General features: G+C 43.1%; 1 protein-coding gene across 2 annotated transcripts in view; it reads left to right on the top strand.

The window, feature by feature from the left end:
* TSHR (thyroid stimulating hormone receptor) overlaps window positions 1-27,855 on the top strand; it is a 154,538-nt gene that overhangs the window by 93,533 nt on the left and 33,150 nt on the right. For both annotated transcript variants that reach the window (XM_010850879.1, XM_010850880.1), the window contains exons 4-7: window positions 9,212-9,286; window positions 11,974-12,048; window positions 13,413-13,490; window positions 16,669-16,737. In XM_010850879.1, the coding sequence (XP_010849181.1) occupies window positions 9,212-9,286; window positions 11,974-12,048; window positions 13,413-13,490; window positions 16,669-16,737 (297 nt within the window). The remainder of the gene's footprint in view (window positions 1-9,211; window positions 9,287-11,973; window positions 12,049-13,412; window positions 13,491-16,668; window positions 16,738-27,855) is intronic.

The following is a 27,855-nucleotide window of genomic DNA, read 5'->3' as shown; positions in this document are numbered from 1 at the left end:
CCCGCCCGCCAGTGCAGGAGACTCAGGTTGGATCCCTGACTCAGGAAGATCCCCTGGAGGAGGAAATGACAACCCACTCCAGTATTCTTGCCTGGAGAACTCCATGGACGAGGACCCTGGCAGACTACAGTCCATGGGGTCGCAAGAGTCGGACCTTGCGACTGAGCATGCGCACACCCTACCACACAACATCAATCAATACATTTCACACTCTGTTTTTATTTCTGTGGTACCTTACAAGCTATAAAAAGTTTTATATAAATAATCACATTATATTCTTTTAAGCAGCCCTGTATTGTGAAATATTAACTCTTTTCTTGATTAAGAACAAAAATACTTATCATCTATAAATAGTGTTCTAGACATTATGTTGAACATTTATGGACTTTATTTAACCTTCAAAAACCCTGTGAAGTAGAGATTATCATTTGTATCATTTAATTAAGAAAAACATAAATGTAGAAGAGATAAACATGTTATCCTAGGTCACATATTTACTAAGGAAGAGGGCCAAATTTTTTACATCATATGTATCTGTCTCAAATATTTTTTCCCGGTACACGACAGTGTGCTACCTTCAAGAACACTGAGGCTCAACTTTGTTCCTTTGTATGATAGCTGCATAATATAGCTAGTGGGAAGCTCCCCAGGGAGCTTAGCTCGGTGCTCTGTGTTGACCTAGAGGGGTGGGATGGGGAGGGTGGGAAGGAGTCCAAGAGGGAGGGGATGTATGTATACACAGAGCCAATCCACTGTCTTGTATAGCAGGAACTAACACGACATTGTAAAGCAGCTATATCCCAATAAATATAAATAAACATGCAATCTAGGGAGAAAAAAAGAATACTGAGGCCCAGAAAGTTGTCTCCAGCATACAGTATTAGATCAACCATCAGTCTGAAAACCAGAGGAACTAGAAAAAAAAATCTGTTTAAAGGGATTGAATGTTATGAAGGGAGCAAGAACTTAAGGGGAGAGAAGGAGATCCTCAACACAGCATTCGACCGTTTTCCTCTTGAAGAATTTTCTGAATTGTAAACAACAGCTGAGGGGTTGGGAAAATGACCAGAGGTTTAGGCAGTATCTTAGGGCTAGGGAAATATTAATAAATGCTTATCACAAAGTAATTTTATCGAAATTAATTTACCCAATTCTTAGTCCCCATTTCGTATCAGTACAGTACAGCGTTTAAAGTATTTAACAAAATTCTGGCTTTGCCAATATATTCACATCTTGTTTTTAAAGTAGTTAATTAGTTACTACTTCCCTATACTTCTCAAAGCACACGACAAAGTTGCCCTGATAGATGTCCGGTAATTATTTAATTTTAATGAATCTCTCCACACTTGTTAACTAGAGAGAGCAAATTTAGTCAGAGAACTTGCCTCCAATTTTTTCCAAACCCACTACCACTTAAAAGCAGACTACAAACAGAAAACAAAACAAAACAAAAAAACCCTGAATATCAAATTTAAGTAAAAGGTGATAAGGATCTGGGACTGGCTAAGAACTAGGTTTTTGGCCAATATTCTCATTCAGTTCCTTGTTTTAAACAACACAATCTTACATACTGTTCAGTCACTAAGTCGTGCCCTACTCTTTGCAACCCCATGGACTGCAGCACACCAGGCTTCCTCGTCCTTCACTATCTCCTGGAGCTTGCTCAAATTCACGTCCACTGAGTCAATGATGCCATCCAACCATCTCATCCTCTGTCGTCCCATTCTCCTCCTGCCTCCAATCTTCCCCAACATCAGGGTCTTTTCCAATGAGTCAGTTCTTCCCATCAGGTGGCCAAAGTATTGGAGCTTCAGCTTCAGCATCAGTCCTTCCAATGAATACTCAGGGTTGATTTCATTTAGGATGGACTGGTTGGATCTCCTTGCAGTCCAAGGGACTCTCATTGTATTTGAATTTCTTTCGAGTCCAGCTCTGCTGACTGGAGCAGCTTCTCATAAGCTACTTTAACTCAGTCTCCGTGCTGAGTGAGAGTCTGAAGCTTTCCTAATACCCTTGGCCCATCTAACTTTGTAAGTGAAAGGCCAACTCGACTTTATTGTTGCCCTCAATTCTTCCCCCCAGGCCTGCTCTTCATTCAGGGACTGGAGGTATTTAGGGTGTGGGCAAATATCTCTAAGGCTGATGATCACAGTCAAACGCTGGCAACTAATGCCTAATGAATAATCAAGGTGGGGAGCGGGGATATGACAATGGAAGAATATCAGTAGTTGGAAAAAGTTCCTTCATAGGAGGGTTTAAGCCTTCCTTTCCCTTTCTTTGGCTGATCCCTCCCCAACCTGAGAACTCCCTTCTCTCAACTTGCAGATTTCCCTTGTTCTTTGGGTTTGGACTGTGTACTAAGTACCTGCCATAATGCCAACTTCCCTGTTTTGGCTCTTAGTGAGAATTAACAAAGATTTCTCAGAAGAAGAAAAACCCAGAGTCTAGACATATGATTGGTGGTAGTTTCTGACTCCTGCGACCCCTTGGACTGTAGCCCACCAGGCTCCTCTGTCCAGGGGATTTTCCAGGCAAGAATACTGGAGTGGGTTGCCATTTCCTTCTCCAAGGGATCTTCCTGACCCGGGGATCAAATCCACATCTCCTGCATTGACAGGCAGATTCTTTACCACTGAGCCACCAGGGAAGCCCTAGACATATGGTTAAATGAACCTAACCTAATTCGGAGAAGGCAATGGCACCCCACTCCAGTACTCTTGCCTGGAAAATCCCATGGATGGAGGAGCCTGGTAGGCGGCAGTCCATGGGGTCGCGAAGAGTCGGACACGACTGAGTTACTTCACTTTCACTTTTCACTTTCATGCACTGGAGAAGGAAATGGCAACCCACTCCAGTATTCTTGCCTGGAGAATCCCAGGGACAGGGGAGCCTGGTGGGCTGCCATCTATGGGGTCGCACAGAGTTGGACATGACTGAAGTGACTCAGCAGCAGTGATGCTAGACTATTAATCTGCTCTCTTGTGAAAACACTGCATACTGAGCATAATGTTAGACTTTTCATCTAAATGTCCATTTTATTTTAAATCCAATGAAAGAAAATTAATCTGTAATGAGCATTTCTATTTCTTTTAAGGTCTGGTTGATGATTTCCTTTAAACATCATTTAAAAAAAAAAAAAAAGGAAAAAGAAAAAGCTGTAGTTGGAGTTAGAATTCCTATCTTAAGGCCCAGAGTTGCCTCTAACTGTGTGACAGGAGATCAGTCACTTAATCTAAGTGTCTCCATCATTTTTGTCTGCAAAATAAGGATGATGTTACCTGCTTCACTTAAGTCAGTTCTTCCATTCCCTCACTGGTAGAAACTTTCTGAGTAATAAGTATGCCCAATGTCTTTTTGCCTTTTAATCTTCCAACACTAGGCTTTTTAACTTTTTATTTTGTATTGGAGTATAGCCAATTAACAAACAATATTGTGATAGTTTCGGGTGAAAAGCAAGGGACTCAGCCACACGTATACATGTATCCATTCTCCTCCAAAGGCCCCTCCCACCCAGGCTGCCACATAACATTGAACAGAGTTCCCTGAGCTATATGGTAGGCCCTTGTTCCAATCAATAAGCTTCAAAATCCTCAAACATTTCCCTGACACAGCTAAATTACCTTTTTGTAAAAGAGCATACTTGAAGATTTAAGCAGACTATTTGGCACTGCGTATTAAAATTTTTTATATGGAATATATATTGCTTTGTTTTGCTCTTTTAAAATGTGGGACTTTTTTGCATGCCTTTTATTTTTTCTTCATTTGAACAAGATAAAATAAAAAGTGAAAATCACAAAGTCCTAGCCTGTAAACACCTCCCAGAGATGACCACTATTAACTGTGTGCTTTGTATTTTAACAATTTTATCCATGCTTATTGTATGAGTTTGGGTAGACTAATTACTGTAGGAAATAGACAAAATTTCAACTGTGTAAACCCCTGTGTAACTGAGGGGTATTTCTTGCTCACAGGACCGTACTGGGTGGGTGAGCAGGCGGCAGGCCGCCCTCCTCCGTGCCGTCACGCAGGGATCCAGGCTGTCGGTCCAGAGGCGCTGACCTCTTCAGCTGTTGTTGACACTCGCCCCGCAGCGCCGTTCCATCCCAACCCACTGCACTGCAGTTACATGTGGATTGCCCTCCTCTTGCTTTCCCCAGCTTCCTGGAAGCACATCTAGCCTCCTGCATGCTTGGGCCATAACTGCAGATTCAACTTCACCCTCACAGGCATTCTTGGAACCCACTCAAATTTGTACTTCTTTTTCACCCTTCTTCTTTCATCACACGCTTCTGGTACTTACCCTACGCCTCCCTTATTTTTTTGTGAAAAGGTTATACCAGCTGCATTCACTTCTGACATCTGTCTTCATTTAACTAAACTACTGACAGTCCACACCCGTTCCTTGCTTTAGCTGAGGTTTTATTTTTTCTGGCTTTATTGAGGTATAACTGCCGTATAACACTGTGGAAGTTTAAGGTATACAGTGTGTTGATTTGATATACTCACATATTGCAAAATGATTCCCACCATAGCATGAAGGAACACCTCCACCCCGTTACATAATGACCATTTCTTTTTTGAGAACATTTAAGATCTCTAGTAGCAACTTTCAATGATATGCTGCTAAGTCACTTCAGTCGTGTCTGACTCTGGGTGACCCCACAGACGGCAGCCCACCAGGCTCCCCTGTCCCTGGGATTCTCCAGGTAAGAACACTGGAGTGGGTTGCCATTTCCTTCTCCAATGCATGAAAGTGAAAAGTGAAAGTGAAGTCGCTCAGTCGTGTCTGACTCTTAGCGACCCCATGGACTGCAGCCTTCCAGGCTCCTCCATCCATGGGATTTTCCAGGCAGGAGTACTGGAGTGGGGTGCCATTGCCCTCACAGTATTATTAGCTATAATCATCATGTTGTACACTGGATTCTCAGAGTTTGCTACTATTACAGCTGGAAGCTTGTACACTTTAGCCAGTATCTCCCCAGTCCCCTGCCCACAGCCCCATCGCAGCCCCTATCCGAGTTTGGCAATTTTTAGATTTCACATATAAATGATTTCATACAATGTCTATATTTCCCTCAGCAGAAATTTTTAAAAAGTCATTTGTGAGGAAGTGTTAACTTACCTCAGAAAGTGGCTTCTTTTGCCTGGTGTTTTCTTTTGATATCTCCTGTCCATTTTTCCTTTTTTTTTTTTTTCACTCTTACTGAAAAACCCATCTCCTCTTTTGTGTCTCCCCCTCCCTCCCCCCTCTTTCTTCTCTTGCAGCCACCATGTTGGTTGCCAGCCTCATTTAATCAGCTGTGGCCAACAGCGGTGTTTATTTTCCCTTAATTCTCTCTCTGCTTCTAAAGTGGATTCAGCTGGGCTATACCCTTTCGCTGTGACATTCTCTTGGGATACTCACTTACGTTCGCTAGTTCAACAACAGTCACTCATGGAGCAGTTTTCCAGACGGCAAACCATACTCGGAGAGTTTTCAAACTCTTCTAACTAGTTTGCATTTGACTGACAGCAGTTCAACCCCTCCCCGCAAATGGAAAGCTCTAGCAAGGAGTTTATTGCTCCCCACGAAGAGCACCTTGACTCAGCTGATGGTCTTAGAGGCGCAGCGGGGGCGGCCAGGAGCCCACGCAGAGGGACAGCCCGCAGTCCGTTTACCCAGCATAGAGGGAGTATCGGGGACACAGGACGCTTAGTTTCAAGTCAGAATGAAATGTAAACAGTCTGGTTTAAAGTGGGTCTCTCCCTGCAGGGTCTTGGTTGGGTAAAGGTCATGACATGATAATTTAGGGTTAGTTAACACAATGGGAAGATGATGAGGTGATGGTGTCTTGGGATATACACTGTTGAAGTGGTGATGGGTCTTTCAAGAAGTTCCCACAATGAACAATAAAGTTATTTTCCTTGACAAAATGATGCTAATGAAGAAACGAGACCGGTAAGGTCACACCGGCAAGAAACAGTAAACTGAGCTGGGAGATGGTTTCTGTTCTGAGAGTTAATGCCACTCTCTCTTTTCCACGAGTCTGTTTCATGTTTGCTGTACTTCGTCAAATGTCACACCTTGTGGGGTTTTTTGCTTGTTTGTTTGAATTTTTACAAATATTGCAGCACCCCCAACCTGAGGTCTCCAATGCCTGCTCCAGCTTTCATTCTGCTCAGGTGAAAAACGGTAACAAAACTAACACCTATAGAGCCTTTACTGTACACACGTGAAACCTCATAGAGACATTATTTACTCTCCACAAGAGTCTTACGAAAGAGGCACTAATACTGTCCCTGTTTTACAAATTAGGAAATTATGGCTCAGAGAGGTCAAGGAACTTGCCCAAGTTCACATAGCTAGAAGTGGCAGGGCCAAGATTTGACCTTCAGTTCAGTTCAGTCACTCAGTCGTGTCCGACTCTTTGCGACCCCATGAATCACAGCACACCAGGCCTCCCTGTCCATCAACAACTCCCGGAGTTCACTCAGACTCACGTCCATCGAGTCAGTGATGCCATCCAGCCATCTCATCCTCTGTCGTCCCCTTTTCATCCTGCCCCCAATCCCTCCCAGCATCAGAGACTTTTCCACTGAGTGAACTCTTCGCATGAGGTGGCCAAAGTACTGGAGTTTCAGCTTTAGCTAAAGTTTTAGCTTTAGCTTTGTTCTTCCAAAGAACACCCAGGGCTGATCTCCTTTAAAATGGACTGGTTGGATCTTCTTGTAGTCCAAGGGACTCTCAAGAGTCTTCTCCAACACCACAGTTCAAAAGCATCAATTCTTCGGTGCTCAGCTTTCTTCACAGTCCAACTCTCACATCCATACATGACCACTGGAAAAACCATAGCCTTGACTAGATGGACCTTGTTGGCAAACTAATGTCTCTGCTTTTCAATATGCTATCTAGGTTGGTTATAACTTTCCTTCCAAGGAGTAAGCGTCTTTTAATTTCATGGCTGCACTCACCATCTGCAGTGATTTTGGAGCCCTCCAAAATAAACTCTGACACTGTTTCCACTGTTTCCCCATCTATTTCCCATGAAGTGATGGGACCAGATGCCATGATCTTCATTTTCTGAATGTTGAGCTTTAAGCCAACTTTTTCACTCTCCACTTTCACTTTCATCAAGAGGCTTTTTAGTTCCTCTTCACTTTCTGCCATAAGGGTGGTGTCATCTGCATATCTGAGGTTACTGATGTTTCTCCTGGCAATCTTGATTCCAGCTTGTGCTTCTTCCAGCCCAGCATTTCTCATGACGTACTCTGCATATAAGTTAAATAATCAGGGTGACAATATACAGCCTTGGCGTACTCCTTTTCCTATTTGAAACCAGTCTGTTGTTCCATGTCCTGTTCTAACTGTTGCTTCCTGACCTACATATGGGTTTTTCAAGAGGCAGGTCAGGTGGTCTGGTATTCCCATCTCTTTCAGAATTTTCCACAGTTTATTGTGATCCACACAGTCAAAGACTTTGGCATAGTCAATAAAGCAGAAATAGAGTTTTTCTGGAACTCTCTTGCTTTTTCCTTAGGTCCATCCAATTATTCAGTAATAAAATAAAAAGGTAATAAGAAGGTGCAAATTACTGATATATGCTACAACACGGATGAGCCTCACAGACACCATGCTAAATGACAGAAATCAGACACAGAAGACAATGTATTTATGATTCCATTTATATGAAATGTCCAGGTAAGGCAACTTTAGAAGTAGAGAGGAGATCCGTGCTTTCTAGGAAGAGGGCAGGGAGTGAGAATTGACTGCAAGTATGCATATGATTACTTTTATCATTGATAGAAATGTTCTAAAACTGAATTGTGATGATGAATGCACAATTCTACAAGTTTACTAAAAATCATCTAATTGTATCAAATTGCAATGCATAAAATTATGGAAACTTTCCTTCAACAAAACTATTTTTAAAAAATCCCAGAGGCCAGATTCTGTCTTCCAGTTGTTACCAGCAACCATTAGATGCAGGTTCCTTTTAGGAATCAAGCCTCAGGTGCCATTCAGAAGGGGTCAGACTGTAGGCCTTACTAAGTTTTCTTACCTTCTTCATGTAAGCCTGGGGAGGGCCTTTAAACTCTTAACCAATTTACACATGTTGAATATATTTACTTCTATTAATACCAGTGAGAACCTATTTCTAACAGGCACTGATTTCACTGATGCTAGCTGTGCGTTTCGATAGCATGTATATAAACCTAAGTAGGTAAGTTATAGACCTATATGATATTATCACAAGTGCTGAAGCATTTTAAATAACTGTATAGGAAAACAGCTTCTCCGATGGCTCAGTGGGTAAAGAATCCACCTGAAATGCAGGAGACACAGGAGACTCAGGTTTGATCCCAGGGTTGTGAAGATCCCCTGGAGAAGGAAACAGCAACCCACTCCAGTGTTCTTGCCTGGAAAATCCCATGGACAGAGGAGCCTGGCAGGCTCCAGTCCATGGGATCACAAAAGTGCCAGACACACCTGAGCGACTAAGCACACGTGGGAAGAGAAGGGCCTCCCTGGTGGCTCAGTGGTAAAGAATTCCGCTGCCAGCGCTGGAGGTGCGGGTTTGATCCCTCAGTCAGGAAGCTCTCCTGAAGAAGGAAATGGTAACCCACTCCAGTATTCTTGCCTGGAAAATCCCATGGACGGAGGAGCCTGGCATGCCAAATCCATGGGGTCGCAAAGAACTGGACACAACTTACCGATTAAACAACAACAATATGAAGATAAACCCAAGTGAATTAAGAATACTCGTTACCTGTACTGCCTCTGAAATAGCAATGGACAGAGGAACCTCACCGACCGATTCCTGTGCTGTTATCCATTATATAATCCATGCAATCCCCCACTCCCCATGGCCGGGTTACTTGTTATTATCAATAGTAAAGATATCTGCTCTCAACAGACCACTGGAGAGATTTTTAAACCTAAAAGGAAAAAAAGTCTCTGAGGCTATGGATAAGAGAAAGGTCACCCCAAAATTTAGATGGATCGAAGCTAAGTTAATGATGGAAGAAGGCTGAACAGCTGTTAGGTCCTTGAGAGAACCAAAAAGTAGCTTTTTGTTGGTGGGACTGGTTCCTGGCAGAAAAAGTCCCTGGGCACCAAGGAAATATGTATTCTTCTCATGAACCCTTGTTAAACCTGATTAAGACTGTTTTATCTTTCATAAGAACAGAAATGACTATATTATAGTGACTATGTTTCTTATAACTTTTACAGAGAGATTCGGAATACCAGAAGTTTAACTTACATAGACTCTGGCGCCCTAAAAGAGCTCCCCCTTCTAAAGTTCCTGTAAGTATTAACGCCTATCCCATCCTACCCTTTTTTTAAAAAAGAGAATTATAATGTAGGAATATCCCCGGGATAATGTGGACCTGGGTCATTTTAGCTGTGAGTGGTTGGGTGGCCTGGGACACACCACATCCTGTGACTTACTCCCCACCTTTTCCCTTCAGGCAAGGTGTCAGGTGAAGTGAGTCACATTTTTAAAACCTATTCAAGGGACTTCCCTGGTGGTCCAGTGGTTGAGAATCCACCCGCCAATGCGGGGGATGTGGGTTCAATCCCTGGTCCGGGGAGATTCCACCTGTCGCAGGGCAACTAAGCCCGTGCTCCACAACAAGAGAAGCCACCACAATGAGAGGCCCGCACACCATAGCTCGAGGGTAGACCCTGCTCGCCCCAACTTGAGGAAGCCCGCACTCTGCAGCAAAGACCCAGCGCAGCCAAATGAGGTGAAACCTGTTCAAAAGCCGGCACCTAGTGCTGGGACTAGAGTCCGCCCCAGGAGACCTGAGAGAGAAAACGCCCTCATGTACGCATGGTCTTTAAATGAATATACCCTCTGAGAGCCCACCGGTCAATTTTGTTAGGGAACAGGTATCGCAATATTAGAGTGGCTGTTACACTAAAACGAACCAAAAACGGCGACACTTAATCTCTTAGAGGTTGGGAGGGACACTCAACAGAGAGGGACAGCACTTTCTGCTTGAGTGCCACCTTGTGAGCTAACTGCAGTCTCAGTGAGAGCGGGGACCACACGTTTTCGTCCTCTGTTGTACTTCACTGCCTGTCTGCTCAACAAAGCGTGTTCAGCGGATGTGTGTGCACATGCTCAGGTCCTCTGGGCACCCTCCTTTCTTGCCTCCTTTCCTGCTCACATGGGCTGTAAAAGATTAGGATGTGAAAACATTACGCAGGAAAAAAAAAGTTAACCTTCATCCCAATACCCAGAAACAATCAGTATTCACATATTAGTTCATTGCCATCTAGGGACTTTAAATAAAAGTATATATCCAAATATATTCCATGAAATAAGCCTCTTCAAGGATGAGTAGAGGTTACCCAGGAAGGGGAGAAGAGAAATACAGGTGGGTGGAATAGCACGATAAAGACACACAAGTGTGCAACCACGTGGCTTATTTGGGGAACGGAAAACAGTTCAGTGTTGAAGAGGTAGGGGTGGGAGACACCAGGGGAACAGAAGAGGACACGGATGGGATACTGACGGGGTATCTAGGAAGTACTAAAAATTTGCTGAGCCACAAGGGAAGCCCAATAAAAACTTAACAGCACAAGGCAATTGCTCCTGTGTGGACTCTGAGCTTCAGTCCTTTAGTAACTCTTTGATTAGTAGACATCAGGTTCCCTAGTCTGTGCAAGGCTTGGTGGGGAACATGTTGGATAATAAAATGTTGTCCTTGCCTTCAAAGAAGCTTACCATTTTTTAAAGGAAGATTTATCTATGGAATTGAAAAGTTCCTCCCCTAAAGAATAGTGGGAAGTGACAAACGGGAGGTACATACCTTTATCTGGGGGTCCAGGTAATTACAGGAGACATCAAAAAGGAGATGGACTCATTTGGGGTTTTGAAGAATAAAGAGATCTTGGTCCAAGTCCCTAAAATGGCATTTCCAGCCCTTTCCAATACAGTCCCCACTTAACTCTCAGGCTCTTGCCCCCTGCTCTTCCATGTGAAGCGCTGTTGCAATTGAATGAGTTTATTTACCGTTCTTCAGATATACCTTATGGAATGTTACTTCTCTCCTTGGTTATTTGGAGCTTCCCATTTGCTTTTTTGAGACCTCAGGCTACTGCTTCCTCTTCAAATCATGTGCCTTCCCCTCTAGGAATCAGGTCAGAATTTGCCTTAGAAGGGGCACCAGAGCTTTCTCTGTTGGAGACGTTCTATAAAGATTTACTGGCAGTGACGAGCTCTTAGCATGGCACGCCAAGGCTCTCAAACAAAGCGTAACTCCACTGCCCGTGTTCTAGTAGCTACGACAGTGTTGGACCAGCTAAGTCTGGGAGGCATCTGGAGCCTGAGCTTTTATAGTCATGCTGTTTTATGCACATTTTTATCTTGACATTTTGCCCTGATGATACAAGCTTTGGAAAGTGAAGACATTGTCTTTGACTGATTTCCTTCTTTGTCTGAACATATTTTTATGGAACTGCTGCCGTGGTATTCTCAAGAGGCTGCCGTGGGCGTATCATCCTTGGTAAAATAACCAACACAATATAAGGTAGAGTTTGCAAAAGGGAGCCTGGCATGGAGTTGGTAATTAGATTGTCTTCCTGTTGCATCCTTCCCTTATTCCACCCTCCCTTCCCCTGACACACGCATCATACCCTCCAGTTAAAACAAGGTAATCACACACACACACACACACACACACACAAAGAAACCTGAATTCCTATTTCTAGGAATTCCACATGGCTCAAACAATCCCCAGATTTTCCTGAATAGAATAGATGTATTGACGCTGGTGGACTGGGTAAATTCCTGTACTTTGAGAAGCATCGTCCCATCCAAGGGCTGGAACTTGCCATGGTCTCTCAGATAATTGACGAAGGAGTTAGGATGTGATCCTAGTCTGACGTCAGAACACATTCAGCTGTTACATTATTCTACTTCCTATGTGTTAATTTTCTTACCTTGTTTCTATTCTTTTTTTCTTCTTTTTCATGTACTGTAGTGGCATTTTCAACACTGGACTTAGAGTATTCCCCGACCTGACCAAAATCTATTCCACCGATGTGTTCTTCATACTGTAAGTGTGCACACAGGCAATATTCGGCAGTATTGACTTGTCGCTAACGAGAATTAGGGTGCAGCCGTAGATGTGGTTGGAACCAAGTGAAGCAGTTGTTTCGAGGAGGAAGCAGCGATCATCTGTGACAATCGCCCTGATGAATGAAGTCAGGCAAGGACTGAGAAATGCCCGTTGGGTTTAGTAATATGGGGGACTGTGATTCTGAAAAGTGGGACTCTTTGGGTGGAGAAGTCTGTTTGGAGTGAGCTCAAGAGAGATTCAAAAGGGGGAATTAGAGATGGTGAACTCTTTCGGGAAGTTTTACTATTAAAAAGAAGCAGAAAAATGTCTCACTGGTTGGAGCACATGGAATAAGGAGAAAAGGGTCTCTTTTTTTTTTTCTAAATAGGAGAACCTGTGGCATGAGTGTTTGCTGATGGGAGTGACTGAATAGAAGGAAATTTGATGATATTGAGGACACTTTATTCTTCACATAGCTTTTCAAACACCTTCCCATGTGTTATCATGTTTGCTCCTTTTAACCACCTTACAAGACATAAAAGGAAGTTATAGTCGTTATACTATACAAACGAGGAAGCTGAAGAATAGAAAACCTAAGGGATTTGGTCTGAGGAGGGTCCCAGGAGCGGTCATGAGTGGTCTCCAACCACTTCCTGGGACTTCTGATTGGGGATAAGTGCTCTTTTCTAAAACCCGTGACATAGTCAAGTGTCTTACTAGTTGTACGGGCATGAAAGGACATATGCAGAGAGAGTTACAGGTTGAGTTTGTACTTTGGAATCAGCAAAATATATCAATAAGATGATAGGATCCAAACTCTTGGGATTTTGCTAGGGAAAAAAAAAAAAAAAGCCCATGCTCCTTTGGTGCAGAAGAGCTCTGTTCAAAATATAACCCATCTTCCAGCAACTAGAACACAGAAAAGGTCTCCAGGAACATCTGCCTGGCAGTGTTTTTCAAGTGAATGACACTTTAATAGTAATCATGAAATGATACCCATCCATCCCATTCTACCGACCCTTTTCGGGGATTCCACACACTGAGGAAACGAGTTGCTCTGGATAAAGTATTTGTCACGTGAGTCCTCCCTTTGCACATGAGGACTTTCAGGAACCTCAGCCCCCACACAAAGCTCACTAGCTCACTGCACAGGTGGGGCTCTGAGTGCATGTCCACCTAGGTCAGCTCTCACCGCCTCACCGGACCTCTGAGCCACCAGCAGCTAAGAGTCAACAACACCTAAAAAGAAATAAGATAAAATGGAATCATGTCAGGTTATATATTTGGGTGCATATGTACAGCAAAAGCCCAGCTCCAGAGGTGTTTTTTTTCCACCAAGTGTTTTTGTTCCTCTCTTTCAGTGAAATTACAGACAACCCTTACATGACTTCAATCCCTGCGAATGCTTTTCAGGGCCTGTGCAACGAAACCTTGACACTGTGAGTATGGCCAGTTCCACTCCTGCCAACTCTGGAATTTTTATCTGGGTCACTGTCATATTCCCGCAGACCATCCAAGAACCACACTGCCGCACAGTATGTTGCTCTTTGGTCTGCCAAGGGTTACATACAGTTAAATAAGAGTGGCACCTTATGGTGCGGAGCTCTGCAGCTGACACAGTGGTTTAGGCAGCAAGACAAAGGGTAGTCTCTCACAGAAGTGGCCCGCACACTCTACCTGTGAGTGGCCATTCAGGTTTTCCCGACCACATGGCCTTGGTGGCAGCTGTTCAACTCTGCCATTGTAAGGCAAAAGCAGCCATCCACAATACACAGACTAATGAGCACAGCAGCTATGTTCCAACGACATTTTATTGACAAAAGCAGGCAATGGGCCATATTTGGCTTGCAGGCCTTATAATACAATACCCTGTATCCATTATCTCAATTGAACAGAGGAAGAATTGGATTAAAGCAAATTTAAGTGACTGTCCCAAGGTCCCTGAAGTAGAAAACAGTGCTCCTAATAAGGGCTTTTAATGCTTTGCATTCATACTTCAGCTGTGTCATCACTAACTATTACTAAGCTCCTACTATGGGATATTGGGTAGAAAACATAGTCCTTCTCTATATCATCATTTTTTCTAGAGTTTGAATGGGTTCTGCTCTTGAGTTGTTCAAAAGGAAATGCTTTATTGGGGAAATTTGCAAAATGTTCTCAGGAAGGAGATCTCATAGGGGTATAAAAGATAAGTTAATTTCCCAAGCCATAAAGAATTCCCTTCTTTGGTCAAATTAACCACAAAGTAAAGCTGGGGCCTCATCAAATGATCCCCACCTGACTGGTCTCAGCACCACCATTCACGTTCAGGCTCGGTGGGTGTTTGGTGTGGATTGTTATCCAGCTTCCTTTCTTGGGTCACATTGCATCTTCTTCATCAATGTATCCAAACCTGATCGAATTATCCTCCAGCAAAATTGATCCAAGACTCCACACAACTCTTTGAAGGACTGTTTCGAAGTAGTCTTGGGCCAGCAGTCTTGACCCTGTGAGGCAATCTCAACCTCTGGAACTCTACTCAGAGTGGAGCATTTCAGTTCGTCCTTCTCCAAACAGGAGGAGAGCTTTCTTAAAGAAACAAGAGGCTCCTTAGCCATTTCATTTGACCACACAGCAGAGACTGGGGTGTAGTCGGCTCGGTCCCAAACCTCAAGGCCATTTGCATCTCCTGTAAAAGCTTCCCCTGTGCCATTGGCCACGCATCATACATAAACACCAGTCTCAGTTTCTTTACAGAACGTTACCTCCACCTTTCGGCGTTTTTCTCTAAGGACTCAGACCACAAGCAGCCCTCTCCATTGGAGCCTGGTCTTTCTCTCACACCCAGCGTGGGGCCTGATAGGCATTTGATAAACCTCTGAATGAGGGAACCTCAACTTTCCTGAAATCTAGAAGTGGGGATGCCACGGCTGGCCCACTACCTTTTCAGATGACTATTTCTATGTTCCTGCAAAAGTCCTTGCTTCTTTGAAGCTGATGCTCAAAAAACTGTAAACACAAAAGGGTATGTGTCCAACAGCAAAATTCATACCCATCTTCCTGGTAGGATAGAGTTTCAGTGAAAATTTGCACCTTTGGTTCTCTCTTTACTATGTTTTTCTTCCTTCACTGTTTCCCTTTCTGAGACCTACGTGTCCAGTAAGATTGTTATTTAATCTTCTGAAATGTAACTCCAACAAAGAACATTTTTATTGCCTAGGTCTCTCAACCAATTCTGGATAAACAGAAATGCCAAAATTAGGAGTTCTCACATCTTCATTTAAGAACTCTAGTTCAGGAAAAATTAACTTACCTATAAAAATTACTTACCTTTCCCAGCTCGGTGCTAAGCATCCCTGTGCATTGCAGTCCTTACCCAGGACACCTTCGAACTGGAATTAAACTCACTGTGTAACTGTTTCAAACAAAACAGACCAATAAACAGGATAAGTTCTCCACAACTACCTAAGGTAAATCCAAGTTCTCAGGTCTCGGAAGACCTTTTAACACGGTCTTGTAAGCGTCCACACCTCACTGTGTTAAATGTCTGGCTACCCTGTGCTCCCAGCAACCTCTTGATGAGGTATCAATTGATCATACTTTGACAGACAAGGAAAACTGAGGATAATTGAGGTTGAGAAGTTCTCAGAATCACCTACCGTGAAGTGACAGACCCAGGTCTCATTCTAAATTTGCAGTCTCCTGCGCGCTTCTTGCTGTGTTTCCAGAGTTCACAGGAGGCAGGCTACAGTCGTTTCCAGACTTCCCCTAAATCGCCACTAGCTGTGCCTGACTGGTCCTGACAGCCTTCTCTCATCTCCACCGATAGCTCCCAGGAAGCCCCGCCGCAGCCCTGTGTGGATCAGACTTCCCATGGCTTTGTGTCCTTTTTGTGGGTGGGAAGAACTGCTTTTGAATTCAGAAATCCTGATTCTGGACAGCTGTGTATCAGTGCGGCTTTGTTAGATCACCTCCACCTCACAACCTGACTAGGAAATGCAGGCGACAATGCTTTGGACCAGCCCTCAGAATTCCTGTATAAATTAACTAATTGTAGCAACATAACAGCAAGTTAAAAACATTAAAATTTCCCCAAAGCCCAAGGTCTATATACTTTCTTAGATTTGTTTTTAAAGGTCAGTTTAATTCAGTTCTCAACCATTTAATTAAGCATTTAATCTGTGGTAAGCCCTGAGGATTAAAAACATGAATATAAATGTGAAATAACATTTTAAAATATGAAACCTATGCATTCAGATGAATGATGTCTTTTAAAGTGCTCTTCTTAAAAAACAGCACGTATTTCTCCATCTTCAACATTGGGTTAACTCCTAAAACTCTATTTTTTGAGTATATGTAGAATGTTTAGTAAGAAGTCTTTAATGATTGCAAATCTTTGTTTATCAAAGTGAGTCTGCTTCTGAGAAACAGGAGCAAAGTCTGGAGGATGAGGACTCAAACTAGAAAATATTATTCCATGTCCCAAAAAAGACATATGGTAAAGTTTTCTTGTAGGGCTCGTAGATGGGATCTGAGAAACTTCATGCACATTTCTGGCACTGAAAAAATGAAGCCCGACCCAGGGGCCAGCACTACCTCTCGTAAGTCACTGATTTCTTCTCTCTCTGTTGATTATAGGAAGCTATACAACAATGGCTTTACTTCAATCCAAGGACATGCTTTCAATGGGACAAAGCTGGATGCTGTGTAAGTCAAGGGTTGCCATGAAAACCACTATCTTTCCCCTACACCTCCAGCAGCCCCAGGAAGGACCATTCAGTGGGTCAGAATTCTGCTGGAGATGGGTCCCCCCAGAGCATTCCTCAACCCCAAGGTTAGTTAGAGCAAGACTTGGGGATGATGTTAAGAAATTCTGCAAGAGCCAGCTTTTAGTGGACACTTACATTGACTCCAATTCTAAATCTCAAAGCTTTTATTTTTAATTAAATGGAGAACCATAGTGTCACCTTCAATTACCTAGTAGGAGTGTGTGTGTGTTTGTGTGTAAATATTCATCTACTAGGTTTCGAGGCAGTCCTAGCACAGGTTGGAGAAGAATTTTCAGACAGCATTTCAGAAGGGAGTGAGTTTATTAAGAAGAGCAAAGATAAAGTGGACACTGCGAGCACAGCGAGCCGACCTCTGACAGACCAGGGAAAGCTGACAGTTTTCGTGGGTTAGTAGCCAGTTTTTATAGCCTCAAGACAAAGAAAATTCCTGCTGGAAGGTTGGCGTGAGGTGATTGGTTGGGGAGCTATAGGGTGCCTGCTGGAGTGGGCATCTTTGCCTAACTGGGAGTCAGGGAGCTTGTTCGTGATGATCAGGGGGCTTTGGGCAAGGTTACAAAGGGGCTTGTCAGCTTCAGAGGTGTCCTTGGTTCTGGGCTCTGCTTCGTGCAAAGCTTGGCACCTGCGGCCTTGAGGGCAGGACTCCAGACTAGGTCCATGAAGTAAACAAGGGTCTTAATTAAATCCAAAGCTATTCACACCAAGAGGGTTTTCACTTAGTTTTTTTCTGACATGTTTTCAGGAAAGGTGTCAGTTTATATTTGATTGATTCAGAAAGAGCTGAAAAGCCATATCCCGATTTTGCCTTCACTGCAAATGAATGATGCCTAGAATAGGATGTAAGCAAAAAAGATAGTCACTGACACGGGTTTCCGTCTTTGTTGTACTTTTCTATCAGGTCTCTGTGGTCCCTGGCATCTGTGCCAGGGCATGCTTTGTGTCTAAGAGCTGGTAGACTGCTTCAGCCATACTGGTGTGTGATTTAACCCCATAGCTAGTAAATGACAATTAGCTTTTGTAGAGTCTGCTTTCTACAGTAAGGTGGGCTAAGTAATCTGTAGGGCCCTGCTACTCTGAAACAACTAGATCACACATTTACAAGTTTTATATTTTATGCCATAGCTCCAAAGAGAGGGAGATGAAACAAAGTAATGCACCAGTAGCTAAAACCAAAGTGGTGGTAGATAGAGAAGGTGCAGTTCCCTTGGACAGCTGCCAGCATCCACGGTGCCAGTAGACGAGACTTCAGTCAGTGAGAAGGTGGCGAAGTGAGGCAAACCTGAGACCCCTGGGTTAATTCAGGGAACCTGGATGACAGCTGGAGTGGGACCACGCTAGGAGAACCTCTGGACTCCTGGCAGAAACAAATGCAAACCTCTGCAGAGGACAGAACCCCAAGGCAGGCTCCCAGGTGTTTAATTTGTTTTATAACAGTTTATTGAGTATTTTTAAACAATTGTATTTTTTTTCAACTTCAGATGTTCTGTTTGCTGTTTAAAAAAACTTGCCGGATCATTTCTGTAATTTCATCCCCCCGCCCTTAAACATTTCATGCGTAGTTGTTTTATTCTGGAAAATGATCACTGCAAAATCTGAAGACCTCTGTTTCTAGATCTCTTGTGCTGTATGATGCTTCTCAAACTTTACTGAGCATATAGAGCACTGGGGTGGGAGGGTCTTATTAAAATGCAGAATCTGATTTACGTAGATCTGCGGTGAGCTCCAGGATTCTGCATTTCTAACAAGCCTCCAGGTGATATGATACTGCTGGTCCATTGGCCACACTTGAACAGGTGGTAGAAATAACCTATACAATATATACTAATAAGTTCAAAGTCTTTACACCTTGGTGTTACTCCCTGAGTTCTGTTTATAGTGGGGTCTCACTCTTTACCACGTTTTTGGATTTGTGAAGTGAATCCAAGTACTTCATTTGTGAAGTGAAGATCCTAGTACCTTTCTCTAGACTGTCTAGTTGTGGGCTCATTCAGGTTGATGTTAGTCATTTGTTTGAATATATAATTACAGGGACTTCCCTGGTAGTCCAGTGGTTAAGATTCCGCCCTTCCACTGCAGGCAGAGCGGGTTCAATCCCTGGTTGGGGAACTAAGATCCCACATGCTCTGTGGTGTGGCCAAAAAAACCCCCCAAAAAACCCAAAACATAATTACAGGGTAAGTCTGAAAAGACTCAGAGGAGTAATGTGAATACTTATACATCAAATTTATTTATATATTGGAGAGACCCTACTTCTATCTTAACTTTATGTACACATCTCACACAATCCTTCATTTGTTTTACAACACATTTACTGAACACCTTTTCCAGCCCTGTGTGCGTGTTAAGTTGCTTCAGTCATGTCTGACTCTTTGCGACTCTATGGAGTGTAGCCCGCCAGGCTCCTCTGCCCTCGGGATTCTCCTGGCAAGAATACTGGGGTGGGTTGCTATGCCCTCCTCCAAGGCATCTTCCCAACCTAGGGATCAAACCCACATATCCTGTGGCTCCTACATTGCAGGCAGATTCTTTACCACTGAGTCACCGGGGAAAGCCCTCAACGATCCTGGAACTGTGCGATATCAAGATGAACAAGACCAATGTACTTCCTGCCCACACCAAACACACATCCCAGTGGCCTCAACTTGAGGGAAGCAATATCAAGGGTCAGAGTATCCTGGGGAGAAAGGTACCCAATCCAAAATATGCGTTCAGATTGAAAATAACCCCAACAACCCTTGCTTGGAGACCTGAGCATGATTTTCTGTAGCTATCACATTAAAAAATTATTAGCATTCAATTTTAATATTGCTTGAGTTTAACCAAATATTTTTCCTCTTTATACCTAGAAAGCCATGACCCTTAGGGCAATAATCTTCCCAATTCAAATTTTCTATGAATGAAGTGGGGAATTGGGACTTCTCAAAATAATTAAGTCAGTTTGTAGATACTTAAGGTATAGAGATTTCAGAAGACTGTCACACCGTTAGGGACATCAGGGTCATCACAATGTTAGCATTAAGGCAACAGAGAACCACATTAACAAACGCTTGAAAGGAATGGTGAAGAGCCTTCCAGTCAGGGAGATGAGAGCTAATCACATGGCTCTGAATTATCCACCATATCCAGCTGAACCCAAATTTGCCAGAATCCAAATTACTTTTCTGGAATTCTGGATAATAAGAAGAACAAGAAACCAACCTTGAATATATAGTGATTCATTTCTAAAACTTTTGCTTTTCCATACACAAATGATTGTAATGCCCAAAATGAGGATCCGTAGACTTCCCTGGTGGTTCAGACGGTTGAGAAACGTCTGTCTACAATTCAGAAGACCCGGGTTCAATCCCTGGGTTGGGAAGATCCCCTGGAGAAGGAAATAGCAACCCACTCCGGTATTATTGCCTGGAAAATCCCATGGATGGAGGAGCCTGGTGGGCTACGCTCCATGGGGTCACAGAGAGTGGGACACGACTGAGCGACTTCACTTCCTGTGAGGATCCCTGCTCTCAGTTATTCGCTTCCTTATCTTGCCATGTTTAGTCATTGGACGATATCACCCTCAGTCACTCTCAGGTATCTGACAAGAGATTTGGGTATAAAATTCAGACTTTTTAAGTTCTGCAGAGCAAGGTTCTCAGTACTGGCTACCAATTTGAATCACCTGAAGAGATTTGGAAGCACTGATACCTAGATTTTATCACCAGATATTCTGGTTTAGTTGGTCTGAGTGTAGCCAGAGCATGGGAATTTAGAAGTCCCCTTAGGTGAGTCCAACCTTTGCTCTATGCAAAGGTCAAGAACCATAGCTGGACTTCTCTGGTGGTTCAGTGGTTAAGAATCTGCCTGCCAGTACAGGGAACTCAGGCTCAATCCCAGGTCCAGGAAGATCCTAAATGCCTCTATGGAGCAACTAAGCCCTGTGCCATGACCACTGAGCCCGCAGCCCCCTAGAGCCCGTGCTCCACAACAAGAGGAGCCACACAGTGAGAAGCCCAAACAGCGCACCTAGAGAGTAGACCCCGCTCACCACAACCAGAGAAAGCCCACACACAGCAACGCAGACCCAGCCCAAAATATAAATGACACATGGGTTTTCTTTTTTTAATGTGGCTTTTTACATTTGATAGAGCTATCTAGTGGCCAGGCCAAAGCCAGGGCCTGGAACCCCTAGTTCAAGATTCCTTCCCCTTGTGCTCTGCTGGGATTCACTGCTGCTGACTTACCAGCCACCTCTAAGGCTTGGACACCCAAATCCTCTAGCTGCTGCTACTTGCTTCATAGCCCAGGATAATATGTATCCTTCTTAGTCTGTTAAAGACGTGAAACACAGAAACGAAAAGATCTTGCAGATCTGTAGATCTTGCAGAGGAGTGGACTCATGCTGGAGAAAGAAGGTCACTCAAGACTCAAGATACAACCAGTGGAAGTTTCACAGAACAGTTACACCAAGCACCAGTGGTATTTGTCAGTGAGAGTCTGGCTTTACCAGTGCAGCAAGGTCACCCACTCAACCTACTTCTAGATGAGGTTTGAGTGAGGGACACCTTGATGAAGAGGCGGGCATGATCAAAAGTTATTAATTTCAAAGAATCGGGACTAAAATCACTCCATGTATGTTCACTGTTTTGCTCCAAAACATCTCATGCCTGCTCATAACTGGCCATTTGGTCATATTTAGAGAACTCCACAGACACTTCAGGAGGTTTCCAGAGTGCATCTTCCTTAATCGGCAGACTACTGTGCTAAGAGGATCTGGGTGTAATCCGGTAGCCTGTTATTTTACAGTTTGGACATAAAGTCAGTTGCAGAATATCAAAAAAGTATAGATACATTTTGTATTGAATAAAAAAGGAAAAACTAACAATGGAACAATAATTTCTGTCCCAATTTCTTCCCAGCCTTTGTGGTAAGAGAATAAATTGGGTTGGGGTAAAAGAGTGCATTTCCCAAACTATGTTCCTTGAACTCTCTTTCCATAATAAATTAATGAGGCTTACTTCTTAAAAGCTGTTTATGACCTTATAAAGTTAAACAAAATGTACAGCTGGGCTTCATAGGTCTTTTGATAGAAGAATCTGAATTCCTAGTATCCAGTAGGAGGATCTGGAGTAGGAAGTGGCACCCAGCTCTAGTATTCTTGCCTGGAAAATTCCATGGATACAGGAGCCTGGTGGGCCCATGGGGTCACAGAGTTGGACACAACTGAACACACACACACATGCACAGTAGGAGGATACAGTATGCAGAGCTTCTTAAGGAGGTCTTGGTTCAGGAGCCTCTCTCTGGACTGGCATGCCACAGAATACTTGTTGGGGAAAGTTACTGAAGACAGAGAATGAGTCGGTTGGATGGCATCAATGAACGTGAGTTTGAGCAAACTCTGGGAGATAGTGAAGGACAGGGAAGCCTTGTGTGCTGCAATCGATGGGATTGCAAAGAGTTGGACATGACTGAGAGACTGAACAACAAAAACACTCAAGAGAAATCTTTGATAGACTGCCTTGTCGGGGGGAAGGTGAACTTAACAAGGTTTATTCAAGAGGCAGGCTATGGAGGATATAAGAGCCAGTAAAGTTTCAGATCATCCTGGGGTCTTCTGAAGTTAAATCTATGAAGAGGTTATGAAGGGAGACTGTTTCTACCTTCCTACCAGGTTTCTTCTCAGACCATATCGTGGGCTCTGTGAGAGCCTTGGCTGACGGGAGAGGGTTTTTCTGTTGAAGACAGTGGATTTTAATTCACCGATTCCCAGAATTACAGTCTGTTCTAGTCACTACTACCCCTTGAAACAAAGAAAAGAATCAATGCATCATTTTCACATACTTTCTTGACATTTTTATGTAAGATTTGGAAGGGTTTCACAAATGTGGGAAATATTTCTTAACTGAAAATCATTTTCTTGTTGATTTTTAGAAGTCTAGAGCTGAGATAAGCAAACTTTTTCTGGCAAGGGCCAGATAAAAAACAGGTTGGTCTTTGTGGGCCATGAGATCTCAGTCAGTTATTCAACTCTGCCTCTGTAGCGTGAAAGCAGCCACAGGCAATTCATAAACAAATGAGTGTCACCATGTCTCAATAAAACTTTATTTATAAAAATTGGTGGCAAGTAGAACGTGACCACATAGTCATAGTTTGTGAAACTCTGATCTAGATGCAGCCATGAAATTAAAAGACACTTACTCCTTGCAAGGAAAGTTATGACCAACCTAGACAGCATATTAAAAAGCAGAGACGTTACTTTGCCAACAAAGGTCCGTCTAGTCAAGGCTATGGTTTTTCCAGTGGTCATGTATGGATGTGAGAGTTGGACTATAAAAAAAAGCTGAGCACCGAAGAATTGATGCTTTTGAACTGTGGTGCTGGAGAAGACTCTTGAGAGTCCCTCAGACTGCAAGGAGGTCCAATCAGTCCATCCTAAAGGAGAGCAGTCCTGAATATTCATTGGAAGGATTGATGTTGAAGCTGAAACTCCAATACTTTGGCCACCTGATGTGAAGAATTGACTCATTGGAAAAGACCCTGATTCTGGGAAAGATTGAGGGCAGGAGGAGAAGGGGATGGCAGAGCATGAGATGGTTGGATGGCATCACTGACTCAATGGACATGAGTTTGGGTAAACTCTGGGAGTTGGTGATGGACAGACAGGGAGGCCTGGCGTGCTGCAGTCCATGGGGTCGCAGAAAACTGGACATGACTGAGTGACTAAACTGAACTGAACTGATCTAGATGTAGGTATTCAGTGAGGGTGACTATTGTGTCACGAAATATGTAGTCTGTTTCTCCCAATTCTTAGTAAAGATTAAATGGCTAGCATGGGATAAAGATAAGAAGTATCTAGATAAAAATATTTAAGGGTTTGAAAGTTCATATTCAATCATAAAATAAAACAAAGATTTTTTTTTTCCAATCAGTATTTGAAATCTAAACTTAATCTCTGTTCCTGTTATAAAACTAAATGTTCCATCTATTCATTCTACCCTAAGTTCTTAATTCCTGCTTGATAGAAACTAAATTTTTCTTAGCTTTATTCTCTTCAGTAAAAGGTATCCTAATAATGCAAGGTAAAAATCAAAATAGTAATCATGATAAAGAGACCTGGAACTGGAGGAAGATAAATTAAGGGCTGAGCTGTAGATGGAGAAAACAGAGGTCAGGTTTCCATAGTAATAACAAAATAGTACTGATTTTGTGATTTTAACATGGAGCTGTTGCTGCTAGCCTCAATGCGAATTATGCTTTAAAACTAATGTAAACACATCAATATTCTATAATTACCCTACTAGTGTTCAAAGATTTTATTGATGTAAAATATTTTAACTTCTAATTTAAACAAGGGCTCATCCAAAACAGTGATTATTCCCCATTTTCTGCCTCATGTCAATGTGCTGAAATTAGCAGATTTGACCTCACCAAGACCTATTTTTTTAGTGTAACTGAAGAACATGATTGCAGCCAAATTGGACAAATTCCACATTGAGAATAAGCACTGATGCCTCAGCAGCAGTTGGGTAATTAGTTAAAAGTTCATGAAAGTGATGGCTGGTGTGCGAGAGTACACGGTCCTGTGATTTCACATGGAACCAAGCACACTGTCATCACTCAGATGTGAAATTAATAATAATACCATCATCCCTTGCTCAACAGAAGTTGAACTGCTCTCAGTCTCAAGTTAAGTCACACATCCAGTCCTTGCAACCTCTTTTCCCCTCCTCCACACCATCAGGCATGAGGATATGTTGCTTATCTCAGAACTTTTCATTCTCTGTATAGTATTTTCTATCGTCAAATTCTAGCAACAAGCTACTAACTGACAGTAAACATTTGGGCAGGAAAAAAATACCATTTTGATGGGCTAAGGGTGTACTGAAACACCAATCGTTATGGACAGAGAAGTCAACACAATCCATGTACTAATTAGCATCACACATTGTTACAAGCAAAACCCCACAGCTTGGAGCATTGGGAAAAGATGATGAGAGCAAAGATTATAGGATTAGGCAGGCTATTATTTCTTATGGAGTAAGTATTTGAACAGCTTGCAGGATATGCTCCAAGGCTGGCTCTTACCTCTGCCTATTGAAACCTTGAGCATTTTCTCACCTGTTACTGTTTACAGACAGGTATTAGATAGCATCACTGACTCAATGGACATGAATTTGAGTCCATTCCAGGAGATAGTGGAGGACAGAGGAGCCTGGCATGCTGTAGCCCATGTGGTCTCCAAGAGTCAGACCCAACTTAGTGACTGAAGAACAACAGTCCTGATTTCTGCCACCAAAAGGACTTTTACGGAGCACTGAGGGCTGGACAGGGGTAATCTTCAATTTTCCAAATAACTGATGCTGTGAGAGGGAAACACGGTTCCCCACAGAAGTATTCCCATGAGAGTCTCACAACATAAACAGGTACCCTACAGGGATTATGGAAATGCAGGCTGAAATTCTACCTTGGAGCCGCGACATATCCTAAAACACCCCAGAGAACAAAGCTTAGTGGCACCCACGACTTGCCTTGCTGCAACGTCATGCTTCTCCCTCTGACATGTCCTCATCTAAACATAATGTAGAGGGTGCCTCGAACTAGGAGGTACCCAGCGCCTGGACCTTCATATATTTTATTCAGCTTGTTTTTCCTGAATGGCTGCTATGTGCCCAGTGTGAGTCCAATGGGGATTAATGTGAGCCGTGTCTGTAGTGCTGAGTTCATCAGTTGGATAGTCTTCTGCAACTCACTCCTGACCATCTTCATTTCCCTGACCATACTGTTCTTCCATAACTGTGAGATACACAGCACTTAAATCAGCACAGGGCTTCTTAACTCCCCTCCCCTTCCCCACACCGTCCCCGACTCCCATATGAAAAAATCTGATGTATCTTTTCTAGGAGGAACTTAATTTCTTCCAAGAAGTTCTCCAAGAGGCCTACATACTCCAAAGAGTAAAAAGGCATGGTATGCACACGTGGTGCAGTGTCTAGCTTTTTAAAGAAGTGTCTTTATTTTTAAAGAAGTGTCTAGTATTTTTAAAGAAGATACCAGTCCTTTTCAAGTAAGCCCCTCCCAGTATTTAGAAATCCTTTCAAGAAGTCTTTATTTTCACCTCAGACTCCAAGACTTTCTACTCTTTTTCGTCTTTTACATTCATCCTTCTGTGGAAGAGAGAGTTTAGCTGATCACACTGATATACCCTCCATATGAAATAATCGTCTGCAGTAGGTTACCCATGTAGCCCTGCCAAGATCTGTGATTGACTTACCCAAGCTGGCTTACAGATTGTGGATTCTAGAGGAATCAGGATAAGTCAGGGTCAAAGACTCAATTTAAACTGACGTTCCCCATGAACATTATATGATACATGGGGCTGACGGAAGTCCACACTTCTTGAATATTAAGGCTTCTGCAAACGTATTTCCCCACCCCATCCACTTTGCTTCAGAAGGAAGGTAGAATCTGCAATCTGAACCCAAGGTTAACACTTCGTGGCATTATCATCATCTGTGATAAGAAGACAGCCTCCAAACTGCCAATGGCAGAGTGGGGGTTTCATTTTTAAGCCCCTCGTTATTTCTAAGGGATGAAGTGTACAAACAATCCTTGGTTTTAGAGAAGGCAGCCTCCCCCCAAGACTCAGTTCATCTCCGTTCAAGTTGGCTGCACCCTCTCTTCATCCGGCTGCTCCCCTCCTGGACTCTGGCTGGCTTTCCCAGTTTAAAATCCCCTGCAGCATTTCTGGTAAACTGTAGCACTTATCAACCAGCCTCCTGATCCTTGGGGGCGTATTGAATATCCGATGAAAACACTGCAGAATTGGACAAGCAATTATTTAGTTTTACAATAATTTCTACTGATTAGAGCAAGCCGATTTTCACTTGCAGCAGTCAGAGATGAGGAGGAAAAACTGAGATGAACGCACCAATCCTTACTTGATTTCCAGCAGTCTGGGAACAGAATGTGATCTGCAAATTGCGTGGTCCAAAGAACACAAAAGGGGGTGCGAGTCAGTGTGGCACTTGTGCTGAGTTAGTTGTCTTCTTACAAGATCATGCTGCTCAAGATCTTCTCTGCAGTTCTTGTTTCTCCAAGGCGGCTTTTGTCTGCTCTAGCTATCACTGACCATGAACTCTGTAGACACGTTGAGTTGAAGGAGAGTCAAACAGTGTTCAAATGAAGTCTTTGAGAGAGACATGACAGCCATTCATTCAGAAGGCATAGACTGGCTGCTGTAACCTCTTACTTGGGTCTTTGTACATATATGAGGTTAACTGACCCCCTCCCTCCATTTTTAGACTTAACAGTATCCTGGAAGCTTGATATCCAGCCATTCCCTGAAGAGGCCACATCTGGACCATACCCTGTGGCATTTGTAAACAAGGCTGCTTATCACTGCCATCTGAGGAGTCAACTGGCCAACACACCATATGATGATTGATTCTCTATTACTTTTTCCTTACAGTGAAAGTTTAGCATGGCCCACCTCATTATTTTGAAGGAAAAGTGCATTGCTTTTTTGATTCAATCCTTTATACCTTCATTCAGGAGATAGTTACAGAGGCACTGAACTTGGCATTGGTGATATAGCAATGAGTAAGACAGAGAGCTTACATTCTGATTGGGGAGATAAAGAAAAAGTAAACAAAGAAGCAAGATAATCACAGACTGTGGTAATGCCGTGAAGGAAATAAAGAGTACAATGAGGAAAACAGGTGGTGGCTACTTTAGGTCAACTTCGTTCTGAACCTTGATTTGAGAAAAGATGTATAAAATCACACAACGTATTAAAAAGCAGAGACATCACTTGGCCAACAAAGGTCCGTCTAGTCAAAACTGTGGTTTTTCCAGTTGTCGTGTGTGGATATGAGAGTTGGATCATAAAGAAGGCTGAGCACTGAAGAATTGATGCTTTTGACCTGTGGTGTTGGAGAAGACTGTTGAGAGTCCTTTGGACAGCAAGGAGATCCAACCAGTCCATCCTAAAGGAGATCAGTCCTGAATGTTCATTGGAAGGACTGATGCTGAAGCTTCAGCTCCAATACTTTGGCCA

The sequence above is a fragment of the Bison bison genome, unplaced genomic scaffold (assembly GCF_000754665.1).
Source record: "Bison bison bison isolate TAMUID 2011002044 unplaced genomic scaffold, Bison_UMD1.0 scf7180017864296, whole genome shotgun sequence".
Lineage (NCBI taxonomy): Eukaryota > Metazoa > Chordata > Mammalia > Artiodactyla > Bovidae > Bison > Bison bison.
The sequence above is the reverse complement of the archived record's forward strand: the minus strand, read 5'-3'. Positions and strand labels throughout refer to the sequence as shown.